Source organism: Carassius carassius, chromosome 13 (assembly GCF_963082965.1).
Source record: "Carassius carassius chromosome 13, fCarCar2.1, whole genome shotgun sequence".
In the NCBI taxonomy this organism is placed as follows: domain Eukaryota; kingdom Metazoa; phylum Chordata; class Actinopteri; order Cypriniformes; family Cyprinidae; genus Carassius; species Carassius carassius.
In genome coordinates this window covers 8,298,750-8,317,662 of record NC_081767.1, presented here as the reverse complement: position 1 = coordinate 8,317,662, position 18,913 = coordinate 8,298,750, and the positions used below count along the sequence as shown (strand labels likewise).

The 18,913-nt window shown below is 35.4% G+C and overlaps 2 protein-coding genes and 1 long non-coding RNA gene across 3 annotated transcripts; 1 reads left to right on the top strand and 2 right to left on the bottom strand.

Moving 5' to 3' along the window:
• Positions 1–5,063: 5,063 nt before the first annotated feature.
• LOC132155926 (uncharacterized) lies at positions 5,064–7,787 on the bottom strand. The gene is made up of 3 exons (XR_009437359.1): positions 7,588–7,787; positions 7,298–7,428; positions 5,064–5,774 (listed from the first exon to the last, which is right to left on the bottom strand). It is a non-coding gene; the product is annotated as an uncharacterized LOC132155926 (long non-coding RNA).
• A 2,276-nt stretch (positions 7,788–10,063) lies between these two features.
• On the top strand, positions 10,064–11,659 carry LOC132155925 (UDP-glucuronosyltransferase 2C1-like). Its single transcript, XM_059564702.1, has one exon. It carries the CDS (start codon positions 10,064–10,066, stop codon positions 11,657–11,659), a length of 1,596 nt encoding a protein of 531 aa, XP_059420685.1.
• A 1,174-nt stretch (positions 11,660–12,833) lies between these two features.
• Positions 12,834–18,223, bottom strand: LOC132155579 (arylamine N-acetyltransferase, pineal gland isozyme NAT-3-like). The gene is made up of 2 exons (XM_059564339.1): positions 18,152–18,223; positions 12,834–14,034 (listed from the first exon to the last, which is right to left on the bottom strand). Exon 2 carries the CDS (start codon positions 14,025–14,027, stop codon positions 13,155–13,157), a length of 873 nt encoding a protein of 290 aa, XP_059420322.1. The 5' UTR covers positions 14,028–14,034; positions 18,152–18,223; the 3' UTR covers positions 12,834–13,154.
• Between the last annotated feature and the right edge of the window lie 690 nt (positions 18,224–18,913).

The window sequence follows — 18,913 nt, the reverse complement described above, 5'->3', positions numbered from 1 at the left end:
GAAAGGGCACAGAATTTAATGAAAAGAACCTCTGTCCAACTGTTAAGTATTGGGGTGGATCGATCATGTTTTGGGGTTGTATTGCAGCCAGTGGCACAGGGAACATTTCACAAGTAGAAGGAAAAATGGATTCAATAAAAATTTCAGCAAATTTTGGATGCTAACTTGATGCCATCTGTGAAAAAGCTGAAGTTAAAGAGAGGATGGCTTCTACAAATGGATAATTATCCTAAACACACCTCAAAATCCACGGTGGATTACATCAAGAGGCATAAACTAAAGGTTTTGCCATGGCCTTCACAATCTCCTGACCTCAACATAATTGAAAATCTATTGATAGACCTTAAAAGAGCAATGCGTGACAGACAGCCCAGAAATCTCAAAGAACTGAAAGACTTTTGTAAGGAAGAATGGGCAAAGATACCTCAAACAAGAATTGAAAGACTCTTGGCTAGTTACAAAATGCGTTTACAAGTTGTGATTCTTGCCAAAGGGGGCAGTACAAGGTATTAACTCTGCAGGGCGTCCAAACTTTTGCAGACACCATTTTTTTGTTTTCTGTTATTTTGAAAGTGTAAATGATATATATATATATATATATATATATATATATATATGATATATATATAGGTCAAAACCTTACAGGCTATATTGTTAGTCATCAAGCCTGCATTTACTTGATCAAAATTTACTTTAAAATACATTTTATGTAATTTATTATCATTGCTGGAAACCTGTGATACTTTTTCAGGATTATTTGATGAATTTATTTATTTATTCAACCAGGAAAGAGGACTCACTGAGATTAAAATCTCTTTTACAGGAGTGTCCTGGCCAAGATAGGCAGCTGAGTTTACATAGACAATTTTACATCGAAGTTACAACACACAAACATAAACAAACATCATTTCATAGATATAAAGAACATGCATCTGATTAGAAACATTTACACACCATTAATTTACTCTGATGATTGTTTAATAAATATTTAAAGTGACCAAAAGATACTGAATTTTTTAACTTCATCTCAGTCTGGAGAAGATTCCAATCTGAGGCCGCAGCATATTTAAAAGAAGTTTTTCCCAACTTGGTTCTAGCAAAAGGCACACACAGGTTGTGGATCGATTTAGAGCGTAGTGAATAATGACCGGGCAATTTCTGTTTAATGAGACTGCAAAGATAAGAGGGCAAATAACCCAATATAGCTTTGTAAATCAAGAGATACCAATGCTTTTGCCTTCTAATATTCAACAGCGACCAACCAACCATTTTGTATAGGTCACAATGGTGTGTTGAAAATCTACAGCCAATTATAAATCTAAGAGCACCATGGTACAGACCATCCAAAGAAACAAGAAGATAAGAGGGCGCATGCTGATACACTACATCCCCGTAGTCAAGAACTGTTAAAAAGGTAGCAGACATTAGTTTCTTCCTCGCATTAAATGAAAAACATGACTTGTTTCTAAAATAAAATCCTAATTTTTTCTTAAGTTTTTGCCTCAGATGTTTGATATGTGAACCAAAACTTAATGTATTATCGATAATAATACCAAGGTATTTGTACTCCGATACTGATGTAATCAGACTACCTTGAAAAGTCAGAAGAGAAATTGAATTTTCAGCAGAAATTTTGGAGTTTGAAAAAAAAATAGATTTAGTTTTTTTCTCATTTAAGACCAGCTTCAAGGCACAAAACCTTTTTTGGATTATATCGAAAGCAGACTGTAAAAAGGCTACAGATTGTTGCTTGGAGGAAGCTGAACAATATATAATAGTGTCATCAGCGTAAAAATGGAACCTTGTATTTTCAATATTAAAATCTAAACAATTTATATATATGCTGAACAATAGTGGTCCTAGCACAGATCCTTGAGGGACTCCCCTAATGACCTCTAATGGATCTGACCGAATACCTTCCATCTGGACACATTGGGATCTTCCCCTTAAATAAGAACTAAACCACAAGATAACATTTTCTGATAGTCCTACTGTTTGAAGCCTTTTTAGTAACATATCATGATCCACAGTGTCGAAGGCCTTTGATAAGTCGACAAAAAGACATGCACAGTGTTTCTTGTCATCTAAGGACTCCACTATATCATTCAAAACTTTTAAAACGGCTGTAGACATACTGTATCCTTTACGGAAACTGGATTGGTTAGTAGACAGAATATTATGAGTATTTAAATACTTTGTCAATTGCGCACTAACTAATTTTTCCAAGATTTTCGAGATAGTACACAGTTTAGATATAGGTCTATAATTGTCCATTAAAGAAGGATCACCCCCTTTGGACAAAGGAACGATGAATGCTGACTTCCAGATCCTTGGAATTTTGTTTGTTAATAAAGAAAGGTTAAACAAATACGTCAGTGAGGGTGAAATAAGATCAGCCGCTAATTTTAAAAACAATGGAGCAATATCGTCAGGGCCTGGTGATTTATTTACATCCAGTTCCTTTAAAGCAGGACAGACATCAGAGCAAGTAATTTGTTCAAAAGCAAACTCATTTTGCCATAGATTACGTTCTGCTTCAAGAAAATCTAAATTTGAATGTATATAACTATTTGTTTAAATTAAAGACTAAAAAAACTATTAAGCATTTGCCTTTTATCTACGATTTTAATAGAATCTTTAATAATACTGGAAGGAAGGTCTGTAGTTTTATTACCAGTTAAGAGCTTAATATCCCCCCAAAACTTCCTAGAGTTTGTTGAATTTATTGTAGTTTTATCAAGGAAGGTTTAGCCTTTCTGGTCGCCACTGTGCATTTATTTTGAAGCTGTCTAAAGTGCAGCCTATTAGAACTTAGATTTGTTTGTCTAGCCTTAGCCCATGCAGCATCCCGCTCTTTAATGAGATCACGTAATGCAATCGAGAACCACGGATTATCACGACATTTAACTCTAGTTTTTTTTATGGATGCCTGCTTATTAATAATTAGCATAAAATTGTCAAAAAAACCATTCCCATGCTCGTAATAATTTTTGGATTTTGCTGAGTTAACTTCATGTTTCTAACTACTGCCACAACACAGTGGTCACTAATATCATTGGCAAATACAGAAACTGACGAGTATTTATGTGGGACATTTGTAATAACAAGATCTATTAATGTCGATTTTTCCATAGATTTCGAGTTAGGCCTAGTTGGTGAATCTACTAATTGAAAAAGATTTAGATTATCACAGAGCACTTTTAATTGATCGGATATGCATCCAATTTAAGTTAAAATCACCTAATAAGACCAGTTCTTTATAATTTAAAGAAGCCAACAAATTCAATACTAAATGCAAAGTACAACTAGTTGCAGACGGAGGTCTATAACAACCAGCTATGGTGAGCTGCACGTTATTAGACACTGATAAATTTAGAGCTAATAATTCATATTGTTTAGCTATGGAAGTTGAAAGTAGCAATGTCGTCTCAAAATGTTCTTTGACATAAATTGCCACCCCTCCACCCCTTTTTGGTCTATCAGCTCTAAAAACCTTGTATCCAGAAATACTAATTTCTTTGTCTGAGATCGATTTATTTAACCAAGATTCGGATATAACTATGACATCCGCATTTGTATTTCTTGCCCAAATATATAGCATATCTAATTTTGGCAACAGACTACGAACATTTAGATGAATAAAACCCAGTCCTGACCTGGATTTTAGTTCAGTCGGAGTAGTAAAATTTGAAGCAGCATAAGATCCTGGGTTAGACAATACATTCCCAGACATTAATAACATTAAAACTATTAAGCACCTTCATTTAACTAGATTACTCACTCTAATTCTAAAAATCGGCCGACAATTATAAATATTAATAATACAATAATTCTCTTCCCTGGTTAAAGCATATCTTGTAAGATCAAAATACATAATATTTAAGGGATACATCAACCGATAATATTGTTCAGAAGAGACAATGTTAGTAGACAGTCCATAGAGAGTCCAATTTTTTGAATTGCACAACAATGGTAGAGCGCCAGAAACATACCCACGGCTGCTGATGTAAACTTGGTACGGTGTCCAACAAAAAGAGCTCAGAAAGAGCACACATCCAACGGTTACACACCACATTTTTCGCTATGTAATCTATAGCCACAGGGTCCATATAAATCCGTACAACAAGTCGAAGCACGTACCGAAACTCCTTACTTGACCAGTTCACCAACCAACGCCCAAGTTGCGGGACCGAGCAGCCAGTTCTCAGGACTCAGATCGTTCCAAAAATGACAAAAAAATAGATAAAAAAAAATAACAAACTTTAATTGAATAACAACAGCATTTAATTAAAATATAACTTTTGTAACAATAGACACTACCACTCAAAACCTTGAGGTCAGTATTTATTTATTTGGTCCCACTTTATATTAGGTGTCCTTAATACCTGTGTTCTTTCATAGTAACTGTGTACATAGAATGTAACCAACGTGTAAGTACATATTGGTACATACAGTAGTATCTACAGCTGTAATGTTTGTGTAACTACAGATATGTAACAACCCACTGAAAGGTATGTGTAAGTACAAATGTGTAACAGGACATTGGTAACAACACTTTTTTTGTATTGAAAGTACAAATAGGTAACAGGACTAACAGCACTTTTTGGTAATGAAAGTGTTACACTTTATATTAGATTTATCATGTAATAACTCTGTTTTGAATTAAGCAAGGATTTGTTAAATTGATAGAAACAGTGGTAGTAAAGATTGATATTGTTAGAAAACATCCCAGCTAACACAAATACGTAACTGTTACGTAACTGCAACGTAATCTGGTGACCAAACTTTCGTCGTGGCGATGTAATTAGTTACGTCGTGGCAACCGGAAAAGTGAAATTCCCAGATACGTCGCCACAACGTAACTTTGTGACGTTGCCAGTAAGTAATTGCGACGTCGTGGCAACGTCGCGGATCGGTGGTCGTGTGCTGGTAATCAGTTGGTCATTTTTTATAATTATTCTATGGGCGGACATGCAGTACTTGAACCTAATTTATGTCCTCATATGCCCAAACTAATTTAAAGGCTGTTTCAGCAGCTGTGAATGATGAATACATACTCGAAATTAATTCAGTTAATTTATTAACAAGCAAATATGAACAGTAATACACCCAGATTATTAATAAAAACATAGGATATACAGCGAAATATGATTGAAAGCATTCAGCCCATACAGAAGCACATAGATTGAGATATATTAATAATAAATACATTTCCATATATTTAAATATCTATACCCTTCTGTAAGCATCCAGGGTCAAAACATTATGCTCCAACATGCAAGTCTTAGTAGGCACTCAGTACATTGCATTTAAATATTAGCATTAACAATGCACACATTCATCAACTAATCACAAGCTCCCACAAATAATACGTCAGCTAATCACACCCTTAACCAAACCACTACAAATAATTCATTGAAAATAATATGCAATAGCTTATGAACAGATGTATTATAGCAAATCAAGTTTAATGAATCTCACACCTATCATACAGCATTATGGCCAGTTCACACTGCCACAAAAAATATATCTAAAAAAATATATATGTATATATGTTTAAGCAATTAACATTAAATTCTAAAATCTTAAGTAATTCTTACTTTCTCTATTCTTGCAATATTCAAGTGTTCATGTCCCTGAGTAATATCTGCATCCCCCGAAGTCTGAAGAGAACACAATATACTAGTAGACAGCAATCCTCGTGAGAGAGAGGTCTGGTGTGGAAGGTGGATCTGGAACTGACTTCTCTTGATTATCTGTCTTCACAAACTGCCCTGAAATACAATTCAAACATTAACAATGATTGTTATAAATGTAATGTAAGGCTCTTACATTCATAATGCTCATTTTGGAAATATAGTTAATATCAGTAATATGCAGCATGCACGATACAAGGAAGTGGTCAGTAACACCACTTTGAGGTATGATATCTATATCAGTAAGGCTACCTTTAAGAAAAAAAATAAAATGAATAAATTAAGTTGTGTTATGCATTCAAATAGTTAGACATGCTAAAATACAGAATTTGTTAATAATAATAAAAAATAATATGCTATGGGAAAAATGAAACATTTCATAGGGCCCTAAACATGTTTTTTTTTTTTTTTACTTTTAATAAATTGATGTGAAAATGTATGTACTACGAAAAAGGAGATGAATGAAATGAAATGAAATATTTATTTTATCATTCAAAGTCAAAGTCACCTTTATTTATATATCGCTTTAAACAAAATACATTGCGTGAAAGCAACTGAACAACATTCATTAGGAAAACAGTGTCAATAATGCAAAAAAAATCATTGAGGATTTCTTTAAAAAATAAAAAAAATCTCGTCTCGCTCTCATGAACCCAGTCTCGTGTCTCATCTCGTCTTGTGGGATAAGTGTCTCGTCACACCCCTAGTAGCCAGAGCAAGAGATACATTAGATTTCTTTTGCATGTCTGACAGTGTAACATTAAGCTGAAGGATTTCGAATGAGTTAAACCTGTATCCTGTTTTCTGGGTTACATTGAGAATATCACTATATATTGTCGCAACACCTCAGCCACTACCAGTCTGACGGGGCTCATGCTTATAACAGTAGTTTGGTGGAGTTTAGACTAATGCTAAATCAAAAATGCCTGTCAAAATTAACACGGGAACAAACACAATCTTTATTGATTGGACAGCACAAGTACTTCTATTTAAGCGGGTGGAACAAAACTCATCATAATAGTTATTTGAGAATTGTCTTACTAGTCACCTCGAGCGAAGTGTCCTGGAGATGTTGTCAGAGAGCAGCTCCGCTCCGACTCTGCTGGGGTGTAATCCATCAGCGCGAAACAGCCTAGGACGCTCCCAGAAAAGATTCCAGTTATTAACAAATAGCAGTTTCTGTTCTTTACACCATGACAACAACCATTCATTTAAAGCAAGCAACAAGTCTACTGAACCTTTCGTGTCCTCGTCGATACGTGGGCAGTGGTCCTGACACGATGATCGTCGCCGCGGGTGTCGTACTGCGAACCGTCTCGATCAGGCTCCTGAAGTCCCTCTTCAGCGTCTCCGTCTGCCGCAGCGTGGTGTCGTTAACCCTCTCAGATGATAACAGTGTCGTGTTCTGTCTCGCGAAGTGGAGCTCCTGCAGGTGGAGATCCTGAAGACCGGAGGCGTTGGAAGGTGAGAGAGGTCATCGCCCAGGACCTGGCTCATGTCTTACGCTGTGGACATCTGGGAAGATCGCGTCCTGGGTGCACCAAGCTTGTGCTGAGAACCACACAGAGTAGAGGTGGTAGTAGGGTTAGCTGTTTACTTACCCTGGACTTATGAGCGTCAACCCCTGAATGTTTCCAGCACAGCTCTCCACTCTCTCAGCTGGGCCTGCTTCTCCACGAGGTCACGGATCTGCTTCTCCACAGCCTCCAGCTCCTTATTAGAAATAAACAAACTAGAGAATAGGGGAAATGCAGAAAAGGAAAATAGCAAAATGGAAAACATACATATAAATCTTAAATTACCAGTATTCACATTTTTTGATGTTACAGATGCATAATGATATGTTGTGTAAAATAAATATTAAGTTATTTAATAAGCTTCCTCGGATCACCTGTGTTTTCTATCTCTGTCAGCAGCTCCCATTAGAAATTTTCTTGGAACTTCCCCTCTGTTTTAGAGGGTTTTTAAGACACTCCTGAAATCACAGTACAATTTTAATCAATATTTGTTTACAATGAAAAATCAAAACGTGTTTGAAACACTGGTTTGAAATAGTGTCAGCCAAATTTAGACCGTGAGTGACGTCACTGATAGACTCTACAGTGCAGACTTTTAGTTTTAATTAATTAGCTTACTTCCATTTATCTTTTGACATATTATCATCAAAAACGTTTACAAAGCTATCAAAACCGCTCCTTTACACATAAGATGTGATTAAAGGCCCAAACGTTCATTAATAAGAGCTCAAATCTATTATGTTATACTTATGCTTCTAAGCTAGAATAATATTTGCTAGCAGACATATCAGATAATTAAGATGCCATAATCACAGAGGTAAAAAAATTTTAACAAAAGTACTTAATGTAGACTGTGGATAATATTAACATATGTTACTTAACCAATCTGTCGCAGTTGTTGAACTTTTCTTTGGTATAACTGACGAGAAACAGAGAAACTGTCAGATGAGTCCTCTCCTCTCCAGCAGCTGATGTGTCCGCGGTTGCCATGGTAACTCTCAACGGCTAGTAGGCTAATAAAAACAATAATATTAAAAAAGGGTTTTAGCGTCTTTACGGAGATCGAGACGTTTGTTTTATACATTTTATCAACCTCTTTATTTATAATAAATTGTAAGACTCACCTCAGAAAAGCCCATTCTCCTGTCAGACACAGTTGAAGTGAAACGTACTTCAAACAAACGTGCTGTCCTCCTGATAACGTTACTGTATCTGCGGCAGATGAGATGGTGTAGCCAGTCTGTCATTATTTCACGTTCACAACTCCTTACGAAATAGAAAGTTTCACAACTCCGAAAAATGTATTTCCTTTCTTGTCAATATTGTGCACGTGGGTGCGTCAGTTGTGGAAGTGCGCGCGCGCTGTATGCACGTCACTATATATTAAAAGCATGTCCATATTCTGACTTGGTGAAAAAAAAACACATTTTATCTTTAAGGAACGTTTAATCGTGTGTCTGAAGTTTAATTACAATTTATAAATAGCACTGTACTCAGGGAGCATATAAAGAATGTACAAAAATTATGGTAATTAAAATTACGTGCATACGACGTTGTAGCTACGTTGCCAGTAAGTCATGAAGTTACCAATATATTACGAATAGAGGACCTATCTGGGACGTTCTTGGTTATCTTGTTACGTTGGAAGGACGTACTGACGACGTTGTGAGTTGGTAATGTGATGGTAATACAATTACGTGCATGCGACGTCGTAGTTACGTTGTCAATTGGTAAGTCATGGAATTACCAAAAATTACCAATACGTTGCGTAACTGTTACGTAGTGTGTTAACAGGGATCTCTATTTTTGACTAAATGCTGTTCTTTTGAACTTTGCCCATTTTCTGTAAGGTGAAAGCCACGTAGTGCACTACACAGGGGACAGGGAACGATTCAGACAGTGTAAATATGCTTTCCATTCAGAAAAAAAGAAGTCTGGTTTCGCACTGTGTCACGCCAACCACCGCACTGCACACACTCTTCTCCGGTCCAGGGAGGGACACGATAGCAGGAGCGGATCACGTGCGCGCGACGGCGCAGACCACAAAACGAATCGGACCAATTTGAATTCTACACGGAATTATATTTGATAGCTATATGAATGTGATTGTGTCTGTCATACCCTGTCACGTGCGGTTTTAAGGAGCTCAGCGGCTCTGGCTCAGTCTTAAACTGCAAGTTTATTGACGCAGTAAGTTCCTATCGTGGTTCTTTGTTTAATACGGAATGCCTCTGTGCTGTTGCAGCTATTTCCGGCATTAACCCAGTAATGCAGTATTCCGCGATATGTAATTATTAGTTTGTCACGTCAACAGTTGTGCTAGAGCCGTTAGCATTTCTGCTTAAATTGCTAATATCTGCAATATAGTTACATATTTTTGATTTTTCTCCATAATATTATATTTAGAAGTTTGTTTTCTGTTATTATAATAAGGTATAATGTAGTTTAAGTTATTTAACGTTATATCCATTGCTTTTTTAACGAATAAGCACACTCATGATAGTTGTTGGTATTAATTGTTTTATTTATTTTACAGTTGATTCATAAATGTATGTAGACAAGTGATTTATTTCTATTCGGTTTATTTATTTCAAAAACACCTCTGCTCTCCTTTCATGTGTACAAGGTGGGATCTGCACAAAATAAAAGAAGGAAATTTATCTGATAACTCCCTTGTCAGACTTTTTATTTCCATGCTGTTGCATATATTAACTAGGTGACATAAATAAACTGGGCTACTATTTAATTCCTTTACTTTATCCCAGTACTCCACATACAACATTATTAACCTAAGTAACTAATATTGTCCATATTTATGTAATCCAATTCATTTTATAATTTACAGGCAAGATGACACCATTTTCTAAGAATATGGTTTCTGTCCCTCTCTGGATACCAGTCGTAATCCTTTTTGTTTCTCTCTGTGATGGTGGCAAAATCTTGGTGGTACCTTTGGAGGGAAGTCACTGGATGAACATGGACATCATCATCAAGGCTTTACATGGTCAAGGACACAGCATTGATGTATTACGTACCTCTAATAGCTGGTTCATCAAGGGGAATTCAACTTATTACAGCTCTATAACCATACCTAACACCAAAGGAATGGATGAAGAATTTGTAGATGACATGCTTTCCAAAGCAATCAACTATGAAAGAGGAAAGAGCAACTGGCTGGGCTCAGGTTGGCTGTATTTGGATACACTTTATAACACTTATAAAATGCATGAAATTATATGTCAGTTTATAACAAACATATTTGAAAGTGAGGAAATTCTGAAGACACTGAAGGAAAAGCAATACGATCTGGTGCTCACTGATCCTGTATGGGGTACAGGCATTTTCCTGGCTCATAAACTTAAGTTACCAATGGTATATAATGTGAGATGGACCACTCCTGGAGAGGGACACTTTGAGATCGCTCCCTCACCGCTGTCTTTCATCCCTATCACAAAATCTGGAAACACAGACAAAATGAACTTTTTTCAACGAGTACAAAATATTTTCTATTATTTGCTAATGTACTTTCAATATGGCTATTTTAATTTGGCACAGTACCAAGCACTTTGTGACAAATATTTCGATCCACCTGTAAGTTTTTATGAACTTCTCCAGGGGGCTGATATATGGCTTATGAGGGTTGATTTTGTTTTTGAATTTCCACGTCCAACAATGCCAAATATCATCTACGTTGGCGGTTTCCACTGCAAACCAGCAAAGACCCTTCCACATGACCTGGAAGTCTTTATGCAAAGTTCTGGAGAGCATGGGGTTGTTATCATGTCTTTAGGGTCATTTATCAGTGTCTTACCAGATGAGATAACAGCTGAGATAGCTGCTGCTTTTGCTCGGCTGCCTCAAAAGGTGATTTGGAGATACACTGGAAAAAAACCATCTACTTTGGGAAACAACACATTGCTAGTTGACTGGATGCCACAGAATGATCTTCTAGGGCATCCAAAGACTAAAGTTTTTATTGCACATGGTGGAACTAATGGGCTTCAAGAAGCTTTGTACCATGGCATTCCAGTGATTGGAATTCCTCTATTTTTTGACCAGTACGACAATCTTGTTAGATTGCAAGACAGAGGAGGAGCCAAGATAGTTACCTTAACAACTTTAGATAAATACACACTGCACGCGGCCATACAAGAAGTAATCAGTGAACCTTCTTACAGACTGAGTGTGCAGAGACTCTCTCATCTGCACAGAGACACACCAGTTAAACCACTGGACAGCGCTCTCTTCTGGATTGAGTTTGTAATGAGACACAAAGGTGCCGCTCACCTTCGTTCAGAATCCTATAAACTGCCTTGGTACTCCTATTACTCTGTAGATGTTGCAGTTACATTGTTTGCAGTTGTTTTGATAATCACTTTCTCCTTATTTTTTACAGCTAGATATCTGTGTGTCAAGTGCTGCAGCAGAAAAAGGAAAACTGAGTGATATGTTTCCATTTGAAGTAGTTTATCTTACATGTATGTCCCATTCTTTACAACTTATGTAATGAGCAGCACACTAAACTTGGTACAAACATTAATAATGACATGTAAAAACTGGCCCAAAAACTAAATATCCTCCTGACCTATTTGAGTCAGACACAACTTAATGTCATTATTAATCATTGTACCAAGTTCAGTATGTTGTTCATTACATAAGTAGTAAAGAATGGGATATATGTGCACTTACAGTCAAACTGCTAACTGAATAAATGTAAATGTCTATTTTAGTAAGCAGGTATGGTAATTTTATTGCAAAAGAATCAGAAATGAATCAAAGACAATTATTAGACAATTCAGACTACTGAACTGTGCTTTCATATGTGCTATTTTTATTTAATGTTTTTTTTTCTTTTTTTTGTCTTAAGTTCACCTTTTTTTTTTTTTTTTTTACAAAAAAACAATACTTATTGAAGAATATATTAATATCGCTCAAATGATAACATTCACTATACTGAAAATAAGGTGGTATGATGCAATGGTGTTTCCTAATTAATATTTGAATAATAATACCCATTTCACCTTCAACCCTGTAAATTTTAACCTCAGACATTTTGAATGTTAAAAATGAGACATGACATAATAAAAGAAACATGACGTGAAAATAAATTTATCAATTCAAATATATTGTGCAGTAACTAAACCAATTTTAATCAACATCTGTTTAATTATTATACTGTACATGCAGTGGCCTTCTTTTATAATTTTGAGGGAGACACTTTAAAAATGTTTTAATTGGTCACTTTTTAAAATAAGATTACAATATTGGGAGAAAAGTTTATGTTAGCTGTAAAGTGCGGCAAACTCAAAGCTGCTAAATTTAAACATTAACCTGACCTGTTAGTAACCAGTTTTAACTCACAATGATATATGCATGAAATTTCAACAGCACCCTGGACAAGCATTTAGACTTAATACTAAGAGAAGAAATAAAAGTGTAATTATATTATATTTTAAAGGAGTGGTTCTAACCTGAACCTACACTGGACATCAAGTGGTGACAGAACACGGTTTCAAAATTGCTTATTAAGATAAAACAACACACTTACAATTTTTCATGAAATCTATTAATTAATTTATTATTGTTTCCAAATAACATCTCAATTGTGATATAATCATTTAAAATACGTTGTTGGCTCAAAATATGGAGCTGTGTTTATTTAATGGAGATGTAAATACAGTGTTTTGGAGCATTCATGTTTCTATCAATCACTAAGAAAAAAAGAGTAAATCATTTTTAAACAATCTTTAGGAGTGCACATATTCTGTATCTATGTTAAATCATCTTTTCAGAAATCATAAAAAAAACATTGAGACAAACAGAAACTGCTGCATTCAGGGCTTTCACAGAAACTATTTTATTGGCTAGACCAGTCACTTCCAAAAAAATAAAAAGAAAAGCCATTTAAGAAAGTATGTGTTTTTCTCTGTATATTACTGTATTACATGCAATAATTAGCTTTTTTGTTTTTCGGTGTGAACTTATTGACTAACACCACATTAAACTTTTCCTTCAGCACAGCCTCTATTTCACAATCAGGGATATCTTTCATGTCCACCATGTCAGAGTCCTCCTCTGGGTTGTATATGATCTCGCTGTAAGTCCAGCCAATCAGAGCTCTGAATCCGTTGGGGGTCTGAAGGGAGCAAATGGACTTCAGCACAAACCGAGAATCAGGACTGGTCTGCAAGCAATCCAGGGTCTCCACAAAATGCTCTTTATTACGAGGTGTTAATGGGAAGCAATACATTGTCTTCACCAGGCGCTTGTCAATGAGGCTAGAATTAGCATTAGCCTTATCTTTGACCACTTGCTTTCTTGAAGTCTTTTCCAGAACCCACGTCATTCCCTCGTTTAGTAGGCGGAACACACCTGGAGGCTGCGGCTGATCTTTACCTGAGATCATCTCTAAGGGATACCAGAGTTGGCACGACACTCCATAGCTCACATCGGTAATGTAAGGCTTCCCATCGATCTCCACCATATTGATGAGATGAGAGTCCACAGGGTAGAAATCATTTTGGAACTTATTAAACACCTTGGAGCCTATTGTGGTGTATTTGTAACCCATCTCCTTTAGGACCCATGAGAACAAGAGGTTGTTTTCACAACACCAGCCTCCCCGATTGCTCTTGACTAATTTATCATAGATGATGTTCAGGTCCGTTGTGTTTTTCTCCCCACAGTGGATGCTGAGGTTCTCAAATGGAATGGTCATAACATGCAGCTTATGGATGGTGCATAAAGTGTCCAGGTCAGGTTTGTCATATGGACCAGTAAACCCGATCCTGTTAAAGTACCCTCTTAGATCCATTAGATTCCTTCAAGAAACAATGCAAACACAGTTTTTAAGCTAAAATATTAATTTCTGAGCCCATCTTAAAAAAAATACTATTCAAACCAATGCGACAAATCTTAGTGTAACACCCTTTGTTGGTTAATTTTTTTGTAAATTATAAATACTGTGTCTCTGTGCTGCTATCAAAATATTGCTCTGTTTGATCATCCTAAAACAGGGTTAGGGTTGGTTTGGGGCATGACCAGTTGTAGAGATAGGAGTGTTTGGGTTATTTGTGTATCCTGCCACTTGTGTCTCTATTAGCAATGTCTTTGAGAATGGGCCTGTCTCAGTGCCCATGCTTGCGCTCTTTGCAATTGACCACTTCTCTACTTACATGAAGTATTTTCTGTCTAGGGCCCAAGTGTTCCAAGTGAGCAAGAAGACTGCGAGTGTGTGGAAACTTTGATTATATGATGGATCATACATCATAGATTTTTAAAAATGCAAATAATGTTTTCAGAGACCTTTTTGTACATTTATACATTTTGATATTCAGTACTTTGCATTTTTAGAATAAACTTCTCAATGTCTTTTCAGGTGTTTTGAAGTGCTTCTAATTAAGAGATAGAAAGCAGTTGCAGATGTTTTACAAAATATACATACAGTACTCGTCTCTGCATATACAATGTGCAACACTTTGTTTTACCACCAAATTATATGTAATATTTAAGTAATTTCACTTACTGGCTTAGCTTCAAACAACACTGAACAATATCATTAGAGATGTGGATTAAGTGTGCCTCAGGGGCCTTTTTAAGACCTGGGATAGTCTTGTACACTTATATTGTGCATCTCAAGTGGCCAATACACTGTAAACCCTAATGTTGTCTTGACTTAAAAAAATCAAGTAATGTTGACTAAACATTACTTAAAATTTTGCTTAATTTAACTAATTTACCTTCAAAATGCATAAACTTAAGATTTCAAGTGTTGTGAGCTCAAAATCATGAGTAATCCTTTGGAAAAACTCATGTCACTCTGTTCTTCCTTTAATGTGATTGGCCATGGGAGGAATTCTGCCTAGCAACAAGAGAACAAAAGCACTGATTGGTGGATTACAAAACTGGTCCTTTTGGTCTGTTTGGTTTGCTGAACTACATTTCAAGAGGACGTTTTTTTAGTGTATTATGTTAGGTGAGTAAAGTTATGTAGATATAAAGTTGTTTTGCATGATTTCTACTAGTGAAATATGTTATCCTTGGGGTACGTGATTTTGATATGGTATGATTACTGAAACGACAACTTATAGTATTTGATGAAGTGGCCCAATCGTTTTCCTTTGAGAGAAAGAACATGGCAGCTAAAGTTACAGCGTAACTCGTTAGACCAATACACTGAAAACCCTAATAAGTTGACTGAACTAAATTGATTGAGTAAACTCGTTGCCTTAATTTAATTGAGTAATGGAGTCTCCCAAAACTTACATATTTAAGTTTATTTAACTTGACGGTTTTGTAGACTGTACACTGAAAACCCTAATAAGTTGACTGAACTAAATTGATTGAGTAAACTCGTTGCCTCAATTTAATTGAGTAATGGAGTTTCCCAAAACCTACATATTTAAGTTTATTTAACTTGACGGTTTTGTAGATTGTACTTAAATCACTCAGTTCACCAAACTTGGTGCTTATTTAATGTACTTAAACGATTATGTTCACTTAACTTGGTATTAATTTCAAGTGTACTTATATATTTAAGTTAACTCAACATGTAAATTTAACTGAAAATTATGTTCTTATTTTTGACCGCACACTTTTTGCACACTGAAGTAAAACAAATAACAGCATATTTAAACTTTGACCTTTTGACAAAATGTCACAATATTTATGAAAATACAGTAAACCCTATACTGCACTGTAAAAAAAAAAAGTTGTGTCAACTTAAATAAATAAGGCAACTTATCGCAAGCATTTTTTTGAGTAAACTTAACAAAAAATTACTATGTTTGCGTATTTTAACATCAACCTAATCCATTGGGCAAAGTTACGTCCAGTGGACATCTTTTTATGTCTTTGCAGATGGTGAAAAGATGTCCACTGAGGAGACAGAATGTTTTTATGACGTCTTTTTTAAAATGTTTTTTATGTCTTCTGTACGTCCGATATAGACGTTTACAGATCCTCCTTACAAGGTTCTGTGACTTTATATCTGTCAGACATCTAGAGAAGCTCTTATTGAGAATTAACAGAGGTTTAAATGTTGATACTTTATACATTTTACTTTATACAGTCACCATTGTGGTGGAAAGTGTTTGGTTTAGTTGGGATCTTGGTCCAGTTACTTCTTGTGTTAGCTTGTCTTTTGCTGCTGTAACAGTGTATTTTAAAACACTGTTTTTGTGGTGAAGAAAGACAAACTTAAATGAGCTCAGGTGTTATCAGTTCTTTGTTGGTGTTAGCTTGTCTCTTGCTGCTGTAACTTGTGTGTTGTACACTGTAACACTGTTATTGTGGCAATTAGAGTTGAGATCAAACATGCACATCTTGCTTGTAATGGTGACAAGTTAAAATAAAATGTATTGCTGCAACTGTGGATTCACTTTTATGGATAGAAACCTAGTAGATAAAATAATGTACTTCCTTTTTGAAAACAGATCACGTCGTCACAAACAGAGATCAAGATTTTGGATATGCATCACATCAATGGTGACAATCAGAACAAAAAAGGCTGTAAAATAAGGATGAGTTTGTGCTATGGAGCTCTTTTGTTTGTCACCATTATTGTGATGCATATGCTAAATCTAGAAGTCTGTGTGTGTGAGTACTTGATTCTTTTACTCAAAATATTTCAAATGCATTCATTTTGTCCATCTTCAAAATAAATATTTTGCTCTTGGTGCCTGTTAAAAATATCAAACAAAACTTATTTTATGATCTCAAATACGTATTATGTGATGACTTTCTCATCAACAAAAAACATCTGATAACACCTGAGCTCATTTAAATTTGTCTTTTTTTCACCACAAAAACAGCGTTTTAAAATACACCAACCCAGCAGCAACTGGACCAAGATCCCAACTAAACCAAACACTTTCCACCACAATGGTGACTTCAAATGAATCAAGTATCAACATTTAAACCTCTGAGTGATTTAGGTACAGTCTACAAAACCGTCAAGTTAAATAAACTTAAATATGTAAGTTTTGGGAGACTCCATTACTCAATTAAATTGAGGCAACAAGTTTACTCAATCAATTTAGTTCAGTCAACTTATTAGGGTTTTCAGTGTACCACACGTGTGGGTATTGGGACAGGCTCATTTGTGTAATGTTATTCTATTATCTATATCAACATGAATACATTTGGATGCATCCGCTTAATTAGCAACAAATTATGCAAATGTGATTATGTGTTTTAATAATAATGCATTTTGTATTTGTTCATGTAGATTGCATGTTAAGTATAGTGAGAATTATCAGCTCTTGACAGCTCTTATCTGGTTCTTTCTCTGGCTGCAGCACTCTACTCTCATCTGCATTCAAGACGGGGTGTTTGTCATCTCAAACAAGCTTATTGTGTTCTGTGTTCTGTTTGGTGAAGCTGGATTCTCGGCTTCAACAGAATTGACCCTTTTCTAGTGTTAACTCCATTTAAAAAAAATCTGCTGTGTACAGTATATAGCAGAAAACTAAAGTTGTTTTTCTTTTTTTCTTTAAACATTTTTACTTCTACATATAAGATATATTGCTTTGTTTTTTACAGTTCAAGACAAAAATAGAAGTAAAATACTGATATAATGTTTGACAATATATAGATGAAGAAAATATTGTTTTCTGTACCTAAACAAGAGCATTTCTGTGGTCACTAAAATTACATAACATGTTCCAATATTTGAATTGCATGTACGTTTCATAAGCAGTTACTTAAAATACAAAATAAAATTGTCATAAATAGGAGGGAAGAATAAAGTTGTGAAAGGTATAAAACGTTAAGATGTCCCAACCTACAAAAAGAAGCTACAGTGACAGACAATGATAAAAAAGAGTTTAAGCACCTATTTAAATAGTGGTAATACATCAACAGATAATCTGAGAAAAAAATAACTGTCTAAATATACATTATTTTCATTTAACAAAAGCTCTTACCCTTAGATGAGACAGTTAGTGGAGCCAGTTAGTGAATTTGCTAGTGAGAACAAGTGTCACAAAGAGTCTAGTGAATGTCTTCAGAGAGAGGGACTGGATGTTGAATAACAGAGAGTTAACCCTTGAACCACAATGCAATGTCACAGGTTTAAATAAATGAATTATTAAAGACAGGAGCTGAGAAAAAAAAACTACTAAATATGTCTACTCTGCATAATTACTAATGTGTTTCAAGTTATATAACTATGCCTTTTTGTATTGCATACAGTGGAACAAGTGGGGTTTAAGAAGCTTTGTATAATGGTAAACCAGTGGACTTTAATGACAACTATTATGTGTACTGATATATGCTATTAGTGCTCGTGTGCGTGAGATACGGAGAAAGTTGCTTAACTACATGCAAACTCTACGACAAACTCAACCAAATACACGGATGTCACTTCGTTTCGACAAATTATTTGTGGACGGTAAAATATTAACTTATGACACAGAGTTGGAGTCCGTGATTGAAATTGAAACGAATAAAGAAAGACCATCTGAAACTCTTGTAAGGTAGGATGATGGCCTCTGCCCAAATGAACTCACTATATTGGCATGGAATGTTCACGGGTTAAAGACAAAGGTCAGAAACAGTGAGTTGTTGGATACTCTGAATGGAAAATCTATCATATGTTTGAGTGAAGTTTGGTCACAAGATGAGACTGAGTTTTGCAACCTACTGACTGATTATACATGTTTTCGCCTCGTGCATAAGCGAGTTTCCACATTTGGTCGT